The sequence below is a fragment of the Oryzias latipes genome, chromosome 3 (assembly GCF_002234675.1).
Source record: "Oryzias latipes chromosome 3, ASM223467v1".
NCBI classification, from domain to species: Eukaryota; Metazoa; Chordata; class Actinopteri; order Beloniformes; family Adrianichthyidae; genus Oryzias; species Oryzias latipes.
The window spans coordinates 37,006,089-37,018,870 of NC_019861.2; the positions used below are offsets into that span (position 1 = coordinate 37,006,089).

The 12,782-nt window shown below is 44.6% G+C and overlaps 1 protein-coding gene across 1 annotated transcript in view; it reads right to left on the reverse strand.

Moving 5' to 3' along the window:
- Nucleotides 1-12,225, reverse strand: part of LOC101170482 (anoctamin-9) — a 38,427-nt gene extending 26,202 nt beyond the window's left edge. Inside the window, exons 1-2 of the mRNA XM_023953744.1 lie at nt 12,029-12,225; nt 5,571-5,627 (exon numbers count right to left, since the gene is read on the reverse strand). Of these exons, the coding sequence (XP_023809512.1) occupies nt 5,571-5,627; nt 12,029-12,049 (78 nt within the window). The 5' untranslated portion in view covers nt 12,050-12,225. The remainder of the gene's footprint in view (nt 1-5,570; nt 5,628-12,028) is intronic.
- Between the last annotated feature and the right edge of the window lie 557 nt (nt 12,226-12,782).

Sequence of the window (12,782 nt, forward strand, 5' to 3'; positions counted from 1 at the left end):
ATCAAGTTTAGCCTAAATTACAAAATGGGGTTTATTCAAATATACACCTGGTGTGTCTAATATTTCATAAACCCTTATTGTAACAGCAAAATATTTCTAACACAAGAGGCTTTCAGCTCTCATCTGTCTGCTCAGCTGTTGGACGGGACAAGTTAAAGGGAAAACAAAAGAAGTAGATGGTAGAAAATTTGGGCTTGTCAATGTATTGACCCCCTCAGTTATGAACACCATAAAAGGTTCTGGTGTAACCGGTGACCTTCACAAGTCACACAGTGAAATGATGCCCACCTCCATGAAATCACATGATCCATCTTCACACACCGTGTTCCAAACTTTTATGCAAAGGACATTTTTCCTTGATATTTCTGAACAGTCAACACAAATAACAGTCAGCGTAGTTTTTAAGATGTTGCAAATGATGGCACACAACAGGGTTATAAAAGATTCTATTGTCTTTTAAAATGGTCATTTGTTGATTTTTCACATTTATTAGAATCAAAACTTTTTCAATCAAATTGTCTCAAAAGGTCAAGTTCCATTTGAACATATAAGTCCTTATTGTGCAGCAGCTCCACAAATAATGCATCCATGAACTTGAACTTGTGAGTTTTTGGAGTCTCTGCTTGAATTTCTTTTCAGGACATTAGAATAGCCCCACATGGTGGGTTGTGCTGGGCCTGGGGTGTCGGCGCCTCCGGGGATGGGGCCCCTGGGCTGGGGGGACCTGGCCCTTATGCTGGTGGGACAGTTGTTTGACCCCCGGGGGGACATTATACCAGCCGTCCCCAACTTACCCCCTTCCTCATATAACCTCATGTTAGGGTGAGGGGGTGGGGGGTTTAGCCTGCGATGCGCATTGGGGGGGGGGCTACTTCGCAGTGGCCCCCCTCCTATGGTTGCCGTATGGAGTGGGCCCCCCCTCTTTCGGTTTTATTTGCACCTTAGACATGTAGGGTCCTTGGTAGTGGGGGTGCTTGGACATCACTGCCAGCAAGCAGCAGATGTCCTTTAGCACCCTATCCGCCACTTTTAACCGCACCTTAGACATTTAGGGCCCCTTGGTGGGGAGGGTGAGGGGACATCACTGTGAGTAATCAGGAGATGTCCCCTCAGTGCCCTACCCGCCAATTTTAACTTCACCCCCTTAGTACACACACCCCTCCCCCCACAAAATATACATTCCAATATAAACACAATCACATGCACACACACACCCTCACTAACACACATACACACATTTTGCAAGGAAGGTGGGACCTAGGACCATCTGTCCCCTACCCCATCCCTGGTGGGGGGTACGGGGCACTTGGCAACGGCTGCGTGTCCCCTGGGTGCCGGTTTCCTGGGCCCAGCGGTGCTCTCTCCGCGCAGGGGGGGGGTTCACATTACACCTGAGCCGGGGTGTCCATGTCCCTGGGGGGTGGGTTCTGGTCCTTGCCCCTGAGCGCTGGGCCCCGCCAAATTTCCAACTGTGGCCGAGCCTGGTCGGGCCATATTTACAACACCCATTGTGGGCCCCCTCCTTTGCGGGGGCGTCTGGCCCCTGCCTTGCTCCTCCCTGGACCAACCATAGGCCGGGTGGGTGGCTGCCTGGAGTGCGGAGTGGGTCTCCCTTGGGGGGTCCTGGCTCGTACCTGGGGTTGGGGCGGGGGATGCCCAGAACTCCTGGTTGGTGATGGGGTGCTCGTCTGGGGCTGTGGGTGCCCTTCTCGGGTGGGGCCCTGCGTTGGGCTCTCCCGGCGCGGCGGGGGGGCTGCTCTCCTGGTTGGGCTGGGGTGGTGCTCTCTTTCCCCCCATGCCTCCCTGCTCTCTGGCTCTGGGGGCCTCGCGGCAGTCCTGCTGGCCCTGGCCTGGGTGGCGGATTTGGTCGCCCGGGGGGCGGTTGTTCCCTGCCTGCTGCCTTGTGGCGTTGAGGGGTTCCGGCTGCCGCTGCTGCTGCGGCAGGGGTCTGGGTGTGGGGATGGCTGGGCACTCTCCCTCCTTCTTTTAACATTCCTCCATCCATTTTAGGAGAACATAAACACTCACCTGAGCACAGGTGTTAGCTCACCTTTGCACTAATAGTTTGCATGATTGAATGAATGAAATATTTCACACTAGTTGGGTCAAAGGCATAAGTATGCGTGTGTGAACACTTTCATATTTTGTGTACATGTTGACTTGTGGACATTTTTGCAGCTAGCAGGTGTGTTGATAACATTTGAGTGTGTGTGGACAGGCCCCGCCCTTTTTGTACTACATTTGAACCGTAACGTAATGATAAACAACCAGTAAACTTGCTGTTCTATGGTGCTTCATTGTCTTACCCCCCCCCTCCTATTATTACCCTCTTATCCCCCCCCCCTCTTACATCCCTCTCTCTTCTTCCCTTCTTTCCTTTTCCGTCCGGTCCAACACCAAAGATTTTGTTTGGCCTCAATTACAAAAGGGGTTTATTCAGACATACCTTTGGTTTGTCTGAAGATTAATAACCCCTCTTGTTAAAGTAAAATATGTCCAACACAAGAGGCCTTCAGGTCTCATCTGCCTGCCCAGCTGTTGGACAGGACAAGTTAAGAAAAAAAAAAAGAATAGCCCCACATAGCTGCTGTTTGGATGTGAACTGCCCCCCACTCTCATGGATATTTTGCTTAAAGATGCTACAAAGGTTCTTAATAGGGTGGAGTTTAGGGGAGGATGGGAGCCACGCCATCAGTTTATCTCCCTTTATGCCCATAGCAGCAAATGATGCAGAGGTATTCCTTGCAGCTTGAGATGGTGAGTCAGAAGCTCCACCTACTTTTCAAAGGTCATTTTCACACCTTCAGGAACCCTAAAGGGCCTCTCCCTGTGATTCCAGCCCAAACCATGAGTACACCACCTCCTCGCTGACGTTGCAGCCTTGTTGGGACATGGTGGCCATCCACCCACTACTCCATCCATCAGGACCATCCAGGGTTGCACCAATCAGTAATCAAAACAAGGGGCCTAAGCCAGGGTCCCATTAGGCCAGTCCAGGGCTCCAGACTGCGACCATTTGGTCGCATTTTGCGACCAAAATTTAAGAGCGTGCGACTGAATTTTACATCCACTCGCACATGTGCTACCAGTAAATTTGCCTCCCCCACCCTCCATATTTTTTATACATTAAATGTGGAAGGGGCAAGTCAATGATCAATGAAATAATCAATGAGACGCGAGCGCACACGCACGCAAACACACACACAAACTCGCACACATACTCATGAGACGAGAGCACACACTCGCGTATGTGGCTAAAATGCGTGGAAGGGGAGGGGCCTAGAGATAATCGAGCGCGCGTAAACATCTGTGGGAAGGAAACGGAGACAAATATCATCACAACCTGATATATGCGTCTGAGCTATGAGCAAGCAAACTATTGATTCATTCTTCTGACCTGCGGCTGGTGTACCAGTGCCAGAGTCTACAGCAGGGGTCTCAAACTCGCGGCCCGCGGGCTATTTGTGGCCCCCACCTTGAAATGAAAGTTTAATTTTAATGCGTCCTGCCAGTTTGTATGAATGACACCTTTTCATTGTCGTGTGCGGAGCTGACAAACCAACCAATCACAGTGGAGTAAATGACTATTGGGAGCGTGAAAATGACCGGGCTTGAAAGCAGGAAACCTGACAGCCCCCTCCCCAGACCATATGAAGGAGTTCCTTACTTTCCTTTAGAACGTATCTATTCATTCGTAATTTTCTAAATGCATGCAGTCCGTGCTGAACTTTTCTCTGGGCCGCACAGACCCGGAGGTTACGGGGGTTACGGTTAAGCGCGCGGCGTCGCATCCCCCCAACCAAACGGTTTATGCACGGCTGTTACGGCAGCACACCGCTTACGTGGCTGAGGAGAATAAATGTCCCACACCTACATGCGTGAAAGCTAACGGAGCTTGAACTTTAAACACGTGCGAGCAACAACACGCTTTAGTCCGAGACGCACTTAAAACACGTGGTGAAAATGCAAGGACAGACGTGTTTGAGATGAACCAGCGGCTCGCCTGGATCATTGGGGAGACCAGGCCGGGGGGAATCTGCAGCGAGCCTGAAGGAGAACGGGAAGTTGAAGTTCAATTCAGTTCAATTTAGTTTTCATATTCCTCTCCCCCTTGGTATGATCTGTGTTATTATATATTTTATATTTATTTGAATGTTTTGTAATGGATTTAGCCTATTTTTAATCAATTGGTATTTTAAATTATTTCAATTTCTCACTTAACTACAAAAACCATCAGGACACATGTCCCATAATGCATTGTTTTGTAGTCATAGGGCAGCTGTCAGTCAGTTCAGTACTAAATTTCCAGCTGCGTTCGGTAGGTTGGGGCCTTGCTGCTCCCGCCCCTTTCTCCTGATATTTTTGTGATGATTGACAGGTGATGTTGGAGCAAAAACAAAAATATCCGTCACACACCAGGTGATCTGAACAGCGTTGTGTCCACCTGGGTGATCTCAAACACGCTTATTGTGCGTCTTGGCTGCACTTATTTGGTGTCACCAAGATAAATTTCCATCAGTTGTTCAGCCTCTCTCTGATCTCAAGTATCTGTATCGATTGTTCTGATATCCAGTGAACATCTCCCGTTCTTTTACAATTTACCTTCTGCTGTCAGTTTACCTCGTTGTTGCATCTTCAAAAGTGCAGATTAAAATGTGACACTGAATTTGAAACAGAACATTGTAATTTCTGCATCTACCATTAAAGTATTTATTCATAATACAGTGGAAATTAGTAGATTTGGTTTGCATTTTGCTTTACGGTATGCGCCCCTACATTTTCTGGTTGTGCCCCTAAAATTTTCAGTTGGGGGCCACAGTGCTCCTAGTGAAAAAAGTTAGTCTGGAGCCCTGCAGTCCCAAGCCCGGATAAATACAGACGGTTGAGTCAGGAAGGCCATCTGACGTCAAATCTCAGCCAAACCAAATATCACACCAATGATCTCCATGCCGGATCAGTCGAGGCCCGAGTTAACAATGACCGCCATCGGTGCTGTTCACAGCCAGGGTGCTGGTGGAAATTACACCACTGTTGGTCCAAGAAGGAGAATGGGAGATGCAGGATCAGAGGGGAAGACGGGACAAAAGCCTTAAACCCCAACTCTTGAGAATGACAAAGAAGGAGAGAAAAAAAGAGCAAGGGGTAGGAACCGAGGCAGAGTGGCCAGAAGACAGAAATTCCACTCAGCAGAAAAAAGCTAATGGCAAATTGAGTGTGCAGAAAGGCGTGAGGCAATCTGTTGACAAGCAGAACCCGTCCAACCTGAAGGAGCTGGAGAAGCTTTGAGAGCAGGAATGGCATCAATGCCAGTGGAAGGTTGAGACGAGCTCATGGAGACGAACAAAAAGAGACTTGGAGCTGCTGCAAACTATTGACTGCAGGGGGTGAATCGTTCTGCAAATCGACCCCTCCTGTTATTCAGTCCTATTGACCGTTTCCTAACAAATATATAAATAAAAGTCTCCAAATTTTAAGCATGTTCTGTAGATTATGTGGTGTAAGTCCTCAAACAATCGTGTTATCTGTTGGTCACTTATGTAGAACTCCGACTGACTGAAGAAGACTCTTACGTTTTGATGGAGCAAAGGCTCGGCGCTCTCCTTTTTGTCCTCCAGCGGAACTTCTTCCTGCAACAAACATCACATCCAAACATGTCGTCATTGACAAAAAAACTCCAAAGGAGAACCAGTTTGGTCAAGTTGTTTGAAAAAAAAATTCAGTAAAAATGTGTAAAAAGTATTTCATTGAAATAATTCTCCAAGTTCTTTCTTTTTTTTGTAAAAAAATTATTCCTTAGAAAAAACATTGGACAAAAATAAGATGTTCCAAATAAAAACATAAGGACAGGTTTTCCTGCACTTTTGCACATTTAATGTCCACGTTTATTAGAAATAAAAGTCCTGGCTCAGAATTTTTTAACTTCTGTAAATTTTTTAGAATATCGCCATCTATAAAGATCAAAGGTTCACAACAACAAAACATTTCTTCCAGATTTTCTGGCTGGCAAATATGAGCAAATAAAATGACATTTGAGGAGCAGATTTCCCTTTCAGTCACACATTTCAGCTTAATGAGCTTTAGAAATGTTTTCTGTGACTTCTGTCTCTGGACTCGACCATCCATGGGCCACGTGTGCAGGTGTGTTTTAGAAGACATTCATGAAGGTCAAGAACAGACCAAACAGACTTTACCTGAAGGTGGCGCTCTTTTAGCAGGCAGAATCTCCCCCCCTCCCACACTTTACATCCACATTTTTAAGACAGGTAGACGTGTGGTGATATTCGGGAATGTGCATGTTTGGCAGCTCCACCGACTCCTGCTTCTCATGCTTGACAGTGAGTTTTTTGACTCAGACGTTTGTTCTGATGTGTTCAACTTTGAGGGAGTTTTTTTTTTTTTTATCTCAATGGGTTTGAATATGTCAAAATGCACTGAGTCAGATGGTGGACTGGATGTAAAAGCTCCTAATCTCTGCGTCATGTTTCTCTGCTCCTGCCGGATGGCTTCCTGAACTGAAACCAGGAGTCAGGTGTGTGAGGCCTGCAGGTTCAGACACATCCACGCTCTGCAGCTGCTCGGGTTTATTGCCTTCATGTAATCCAGCAGAAACTACAGATAAGATGTTTCTATTCTGGAAGGGCAGAGGTGGAGACTGCAGGGGACCTTTGAGATGGGCGGGGCCACGATACCGAAGACAACTGCACCACTAACAAAGTACAGACCTGCCATTGTCATTTGTGACTCGGACTTTAATCCTATGGAATCTGGAAAATCAACAAGGAGCAACATTTTAATAATATTTTGTCTCCATAAATAAAAACTCTTCATATTCTGTTTCCTATGTGACCTCATTCAGCTAAACCAGTGTTTCCTGGTTTCAACACAGTTCACACGTAGAGCTGTGACAACAACAGGTACTTCATCTGTCGTCTGTTTTTATGATTGGAGTTAAGAAGAAAAAAATGGGTTTGAGAAACAATATTTTCTCACAATTAGCTTTTTTATTCCTCCATGGTGTCATAAGAAAAAAGGTCCAATCACGCTGCAGTCTTACTGTGACTCCGCCCACCTATATAATATGGGCACTTTTCTGCAGCCGCCTTGAATGGGACATTTCATTTTATGCACGCTGAAATGAAAAAGTTGTGTGTTAGAAACTGTAGATGACAGGCGGGGCGGCGAGTGTGTCTGAGCGGCCGTCAGCGTGTGCGCACTTTTGGTTTCAAACCATTCCAGTTACAACACCATTTCAACTCTGACCCATTTTCCTTGTACAATACTGTTAAGACAGCACTTCTTTGAGCTAACGTCAAAATCTGTGCAACCCTTGTGCTATCCTAGGCACTTTACCATCTGGAGTTGGGTCATCTAGATCAGTGTTTTTCAACCAGTGTGCCGCGGCACACTAGTGTGCCGTGGGAAATTGCCCTCATTAACTGATCTACAAACATTTCCCATCTCCAGGATATCAGCTCTGTGTTCATCCAAACAAACCCTGATAAAACACTGAGGAGTTAGGAATATGAAAGATCGTAAAATACTTTTTTCTTTGTGTTTATTTGATTCTATTAAAGACATTTTGATAAGAATGACAGTGCCGCGATTCAACCGCTTCTTAAACTCTGTTTTAGGAAAAGTCTCGCCCCTTTAACTGTCTCCACCAATTATTTTTTAGTCTTAATCACATGTCATCATCTGACCAATCAGAAGTGCTTAAAGTCTTCACTTCCTTGTTTCGATTTAGCTCATAAGTCACTCAGTTCAAACCAAAATAGCAGCTAAAGCTCGTCTTTAGCGGTGTAGCTTTCCACAGAATCCGGTGTCAGACCGTGGAACAAGTGAACAAACCAATGAAGCTCAGAGACGCTGGTCTGTCTGCGGTCGCCGGATTTTTCCACTACATCTCCCATGATGCATTGGGTTAAAGTGACAGCGCAAGTCTTAGCGCACAATGAGTCTCTCCTCTTAATGTCTTAAAACAACAACGAACACACAGTTTTTGAATCTTTTAACTTAACTTTTATTGCATCTTTTAGAAAAAATTACTGCAGTTTCCAGCTTTTTCTGCCACAATTATCACAAAAATGCATGTGAGATTGTGGAGGGGCTGTGGATCAATACAGACTATGAGCGTTTCCTTTTTATTTATTTATTTATTTTTAATTTTTGGATGCTGGTGTGCCGCGGGATTTTTGTCAATGTTAAAGTGTGCCGTGGCTCAAAAAAGGTTGAAAAACACTGATCTAGACCCACTAGACAAAGCTCTGACCCTTTTTTCTTCAATGATTTGTGATCTTCACTGGTGTCCATGGATTACATGAAATCTTTCCACCTTTATCCACCTTTGTCATGGTAGGGAGAACACGTCACTGGAAGGGGGGATCATCTAAGATAGCACAAGGTTTAAATAGTTATTTGACCTGCTGTGTGAGAATTCAAGCATTCAAACATTTCACATCTTTTGGAAAAATAGCACAGTTGTTGAGGTAAACTGAGTCTTTTTTTTTAAAGAAAAATAACTTTTTGGAGGAAAAGTTCTGCATAAAAATCTTTCTCAAACGTTGCTTTGAGTGTGCGGAAAGGCATCAACGCCGTTAATGTCACAACGTCTGAAGCAATTCTGGTATTTTTGAATGTGTGATGAAAAAATGTGAAGTTAAATACAAAAACCTGTTAAGATTTTGGGCCATTGATCAGAAATAAACCAATTTTGAACTTTTCAGTTGAAAAACATTCTTTGGGAAACTTAAGTGAGATGGTTATTTTAGAATCAGTGAAAGTGCAGCTTCAGAAGAAACGATTCACACAGGAAAAGTTAACCAGTGACGGTAAAAATCCATGTCATGCTAAAGTCTGTATGTCGACGATGGACTGATGTTGAGTCACAGACGTAATTCACAGCTTCCAACAATGTGGGGTAAAGGGGTTTGCCCAAGGACACCATGAGGGATTTGAACCCCTAACCCAGGGGTCGGGAACCTTTTTGGCCAAGAGAGCCATAAACGCCACATATTTTTAAATGTAATTTCGAAAGAGCCATACAATAAAGTAGTGTCCTTTTCCCACACTGAGACTTAACCTCTTTTAAGGTTCTTTATTCTGGTTAATGCAGGCTGTAACAAATGCCGTAAATTAATTCAGCAGCTCCTTATTCTCTCCCGCCGTGATGAGAGCGCTTCTCCCAACTTTATATTCCCCCCTCCCGCTCCAGCCCTCCCATTTCCCTTATTCGGCCCATAGCTGAACCCCATTGGTCCAAACTAACTAACAACAGGCTGAGCGACAGAACTGAGAGCCAATCAGATCTCTGCTTGATGCGTTCAAGGAACTCCAGAACTTTTAACGCGGCTCAACAGCCAAGTTAAACTCAGTCCGCGACAATATGTTTAAAACTAAATATTCAAGTGAATGTGTGCATTTGATGTAATTTCAACACTTTTAAAGTACAATAAGTCTGTGGATTCTTTTTAATAACATTGTTTTGCTGTTGCTAATAAATGATGAGTATTTCTCGTGGTAGTTTTGCTGATGGTCTAGTCTGGTTGATACGTGGTGAGTTTCTGCTTCACGCAGGCGTTGAGACTTCAAACGTGATCGTAGGTCTGAATGTTCTGTAGATGTGACAAAGACTGATCACATGCAGACGGGGAGCCAAACACACACTCACACGCTGCAGTGAGTGACAGGCAGCAGGTTTTATGTTTTTACAATCCCTGCGCGGTTCACCTTACTGACCGAGCCCACAACTCCACCCTCTGCTTTCTCCCTCACACATCCCGTCCCCGCATCTGCGCGCTCATTCTCAGAGACGGGAGCGCGCAGTTTTAGGCACGTCAATTCACAGGTTTCCGGCTGGTACTAACTCTGTGAAATAATAGATAATAGTAAAGTGATAACGCTGGCGCAGATCCTTCTCTCCAAGCACCGCTACTACTGTGCGCCTCTGGCATCGCATCGCGCCCGAGAAGGACTGGTCTAATGAAAAAGAAAAAATTAAAAATGTGTCTGCGAGCCACATGTGACCATCAAAAGAGCCATAGGTTCCCGACCCCTGCCCTAACCCATTCACTGAGGAGCTTTCTGAGCTCCAGCCACCCGCTGACTTAAACTAATGACAGGCGAGAGGCCGAACCTTCAGAGGAAAACAGATTTGACTAAGTCTGCGGGTTGTAAATAAATCTGAGATCTAAAGTTTCCAGTCTTTATAGAAGTGAAACAGAAATACGTTAAACAGTTTAAGAAAAACAGATTTTCAAGAATAAAGTTTGAGTCACAAACAAAAACAGTTTTGGGATCAATTCCATCTCTTTATCTGTTCAAATAAATATTATATGTTTCTATCGTCCTAGAAACACTTTGAAGGGAAAATGTCAACATTTCTAGAACAAAACTGAAATGACCTGAAAACAAAATCTAAAGATAAAGTAAAGCGACACAAAAACAGATCCGATGTTGTTTCAAGGCCAAAGTCTTGTTTACAGATGAAACGATGTCGGCGGTTCACAAACTTCAGGGTTCACTTATTTCACTCTTATCTCTATCTGCGCACAAACGGATGTTTGTCACATCAAAAAGAAAGGAAAGAAACGTGTTTGTTAACAAACCAGGATCCTTTCTTGATATTCACAAACTACGCCGAAAAGTTCCTCGTTTGTTTTGATTCACGCAGACAAACAAACATAAACAGCAAAAGTATTTTTACGTCGACTTTGGTTTCCGTTTGTTTCAGGAGAATTCTGAAACTTTTCCCTGCGAGGACCTTTTATGTATTTCTTCAGCATCTTAGCATGACCGAAACAAGACATCGGAAGCCTTCAAACTGCTATTAAAAGGTTAAAACTATTCAAATCTAAACGTAGATAACAATAATAGAAGGTAAAAAGCTAAAGAAAACAGACCAGCAGAGCAAATGTCTGGTTAGAAAAAGGAGATTTGTTCTATAATCCACAGAAAGGATTTCTGTCCAGCGCTCAGAGGTAACGCCTTCCACGGCTTCCTCTTGGACTTTGAGACCTGATGGGCTCAGGCATCGGCCCGGGTTGGAGGAGAGACGAGTTCAGGGAGGAACGTCTGTGTGCGATTATTTCAAAAGGTCAAAGAAGATCTTAAACTGAACTGTAAACGGTACCGGCCGCAGGGGAAGGGAAGCCAGAATGGGGGGGGTCCCACTTTTGTGGCTCGGCCAGAACACGAGCGGCAGCGATCTGGACCATTTGGAGACAAATGAGGGACGACTGACTCCAGAATAAAAGCAGGGCAGTAAATCCAACCGAGAGGAGATAAAAGCACAGATTTCTGTCTCAAAACGCCGTTTTGGGAAAAATGGTTTGACCTTCACCAATAGCTTCCAATAGAAGGATGTAGAGGTCGAGTTTAACATTTCTGAATCCATTTTTAAGTTTTATTTCGGTTCAAAATTTAAATTTATCACGTGTGTGATGGACCCTTTCAATGTAAACATATGCAAACATATAATCTAATTTAATTTAATGGTGTAATGGTTTTAAACCGATAATGGAGGAATCCTTTGTCAATATATATCCGACTATCATCAGCATAACGGGGAAATAAACCTCCACGTTTTCCCAAGAGGAACATGATGATGGAGGTACAAAGATAACCAAAGAGCTTCTAGAATAGAGGCCTGTGGAACCCCGAACAACGCTGGAGCAGCAGAAGAATAAGATCTGGAAAAGATCTGGATGAGGAACCAGTGGAGAGCAGTTCCACAACCATTTACTGGAGAGTGGAAACCATCTGGTCCACAAATGAAAGCAAAAAATTTATAAATAAGACAAAGACCAGAAGAAAGAAAACCCTCAGAGCAGATTCTGGCTTTACACAAAGCCTGACGAAAACATCTCCTTTCCTTAGAGGAAAAACAACCTAGAGATGGACCTGAAACTCTTCACACCTGGACTTCCTCTGGCTGTTTGGTCACCGGTTTTCCACGCAGCAACCGGATGTTTTGCTTTGGTTTGAAAGCAGCAAACGTCTCTAGAACCAGGACTCCCCCGGAACCGCTCACCTGCGCCTTCTTGTAGAACATGTTGCCGGTGGTTCCGGGAGGACTGGATCCGGCAGCGCGCACTCATCCAGCGCAAACGCGTCCTCGTCCTCCCCGCGGGTTGGAGCGGCTCCTCGGCTGATCCTCTGCGGTTGTTCAGCAGCTCTGCTCCGCGCTCCTCTTCCGCATTCTCCCAGGTGACTGCGGCATGGCCGCGCGCGCCTCAACCCTTTTACAGGTGTGTCGTTTCACCTGAAAGACAGTGACGTCACAACTCGACAAGTCAAGACGGGGCTTGAACCGAGTTCCAGTTTCACAGAAAACTCGTTTCATTTTGATCAAATCTGCAGATTAAACTCTAAGGATTTCTGTCCAGAGAAAACCCATCTTCATCAAAAAGTTGAGCTTTTGTCATTTCTTCTCTCAGGTCAATATCTCAATTCTTTCACTTTTTCAGCTCATTTATCATTTAGCAGCGTTTCTTGTTGTCAGCTTCCTCCCTTTTTTCTTAGGGAGGTGTTTCCATTTACCAGCAGTCATTTTCTGCTCTAGTAGAATTTCCTCTGTGTCTTTTATATTTCCAGCATTTTTCAAAAGTAAGAAAGAAAGAAAAAGAAAGTTTTACTGTTTCTCCAATATTGTTCATGCAGCTGTGTTCACATACATAACTTGCTGCTTAACTATTTCTAGCTGTTTTAATAAATGTAAAACTATTTTGTTTTTTCTTCTAATTCGTTTCTTTAGTTTGACATTTCTTTTCTGTTTTGATAGTGGC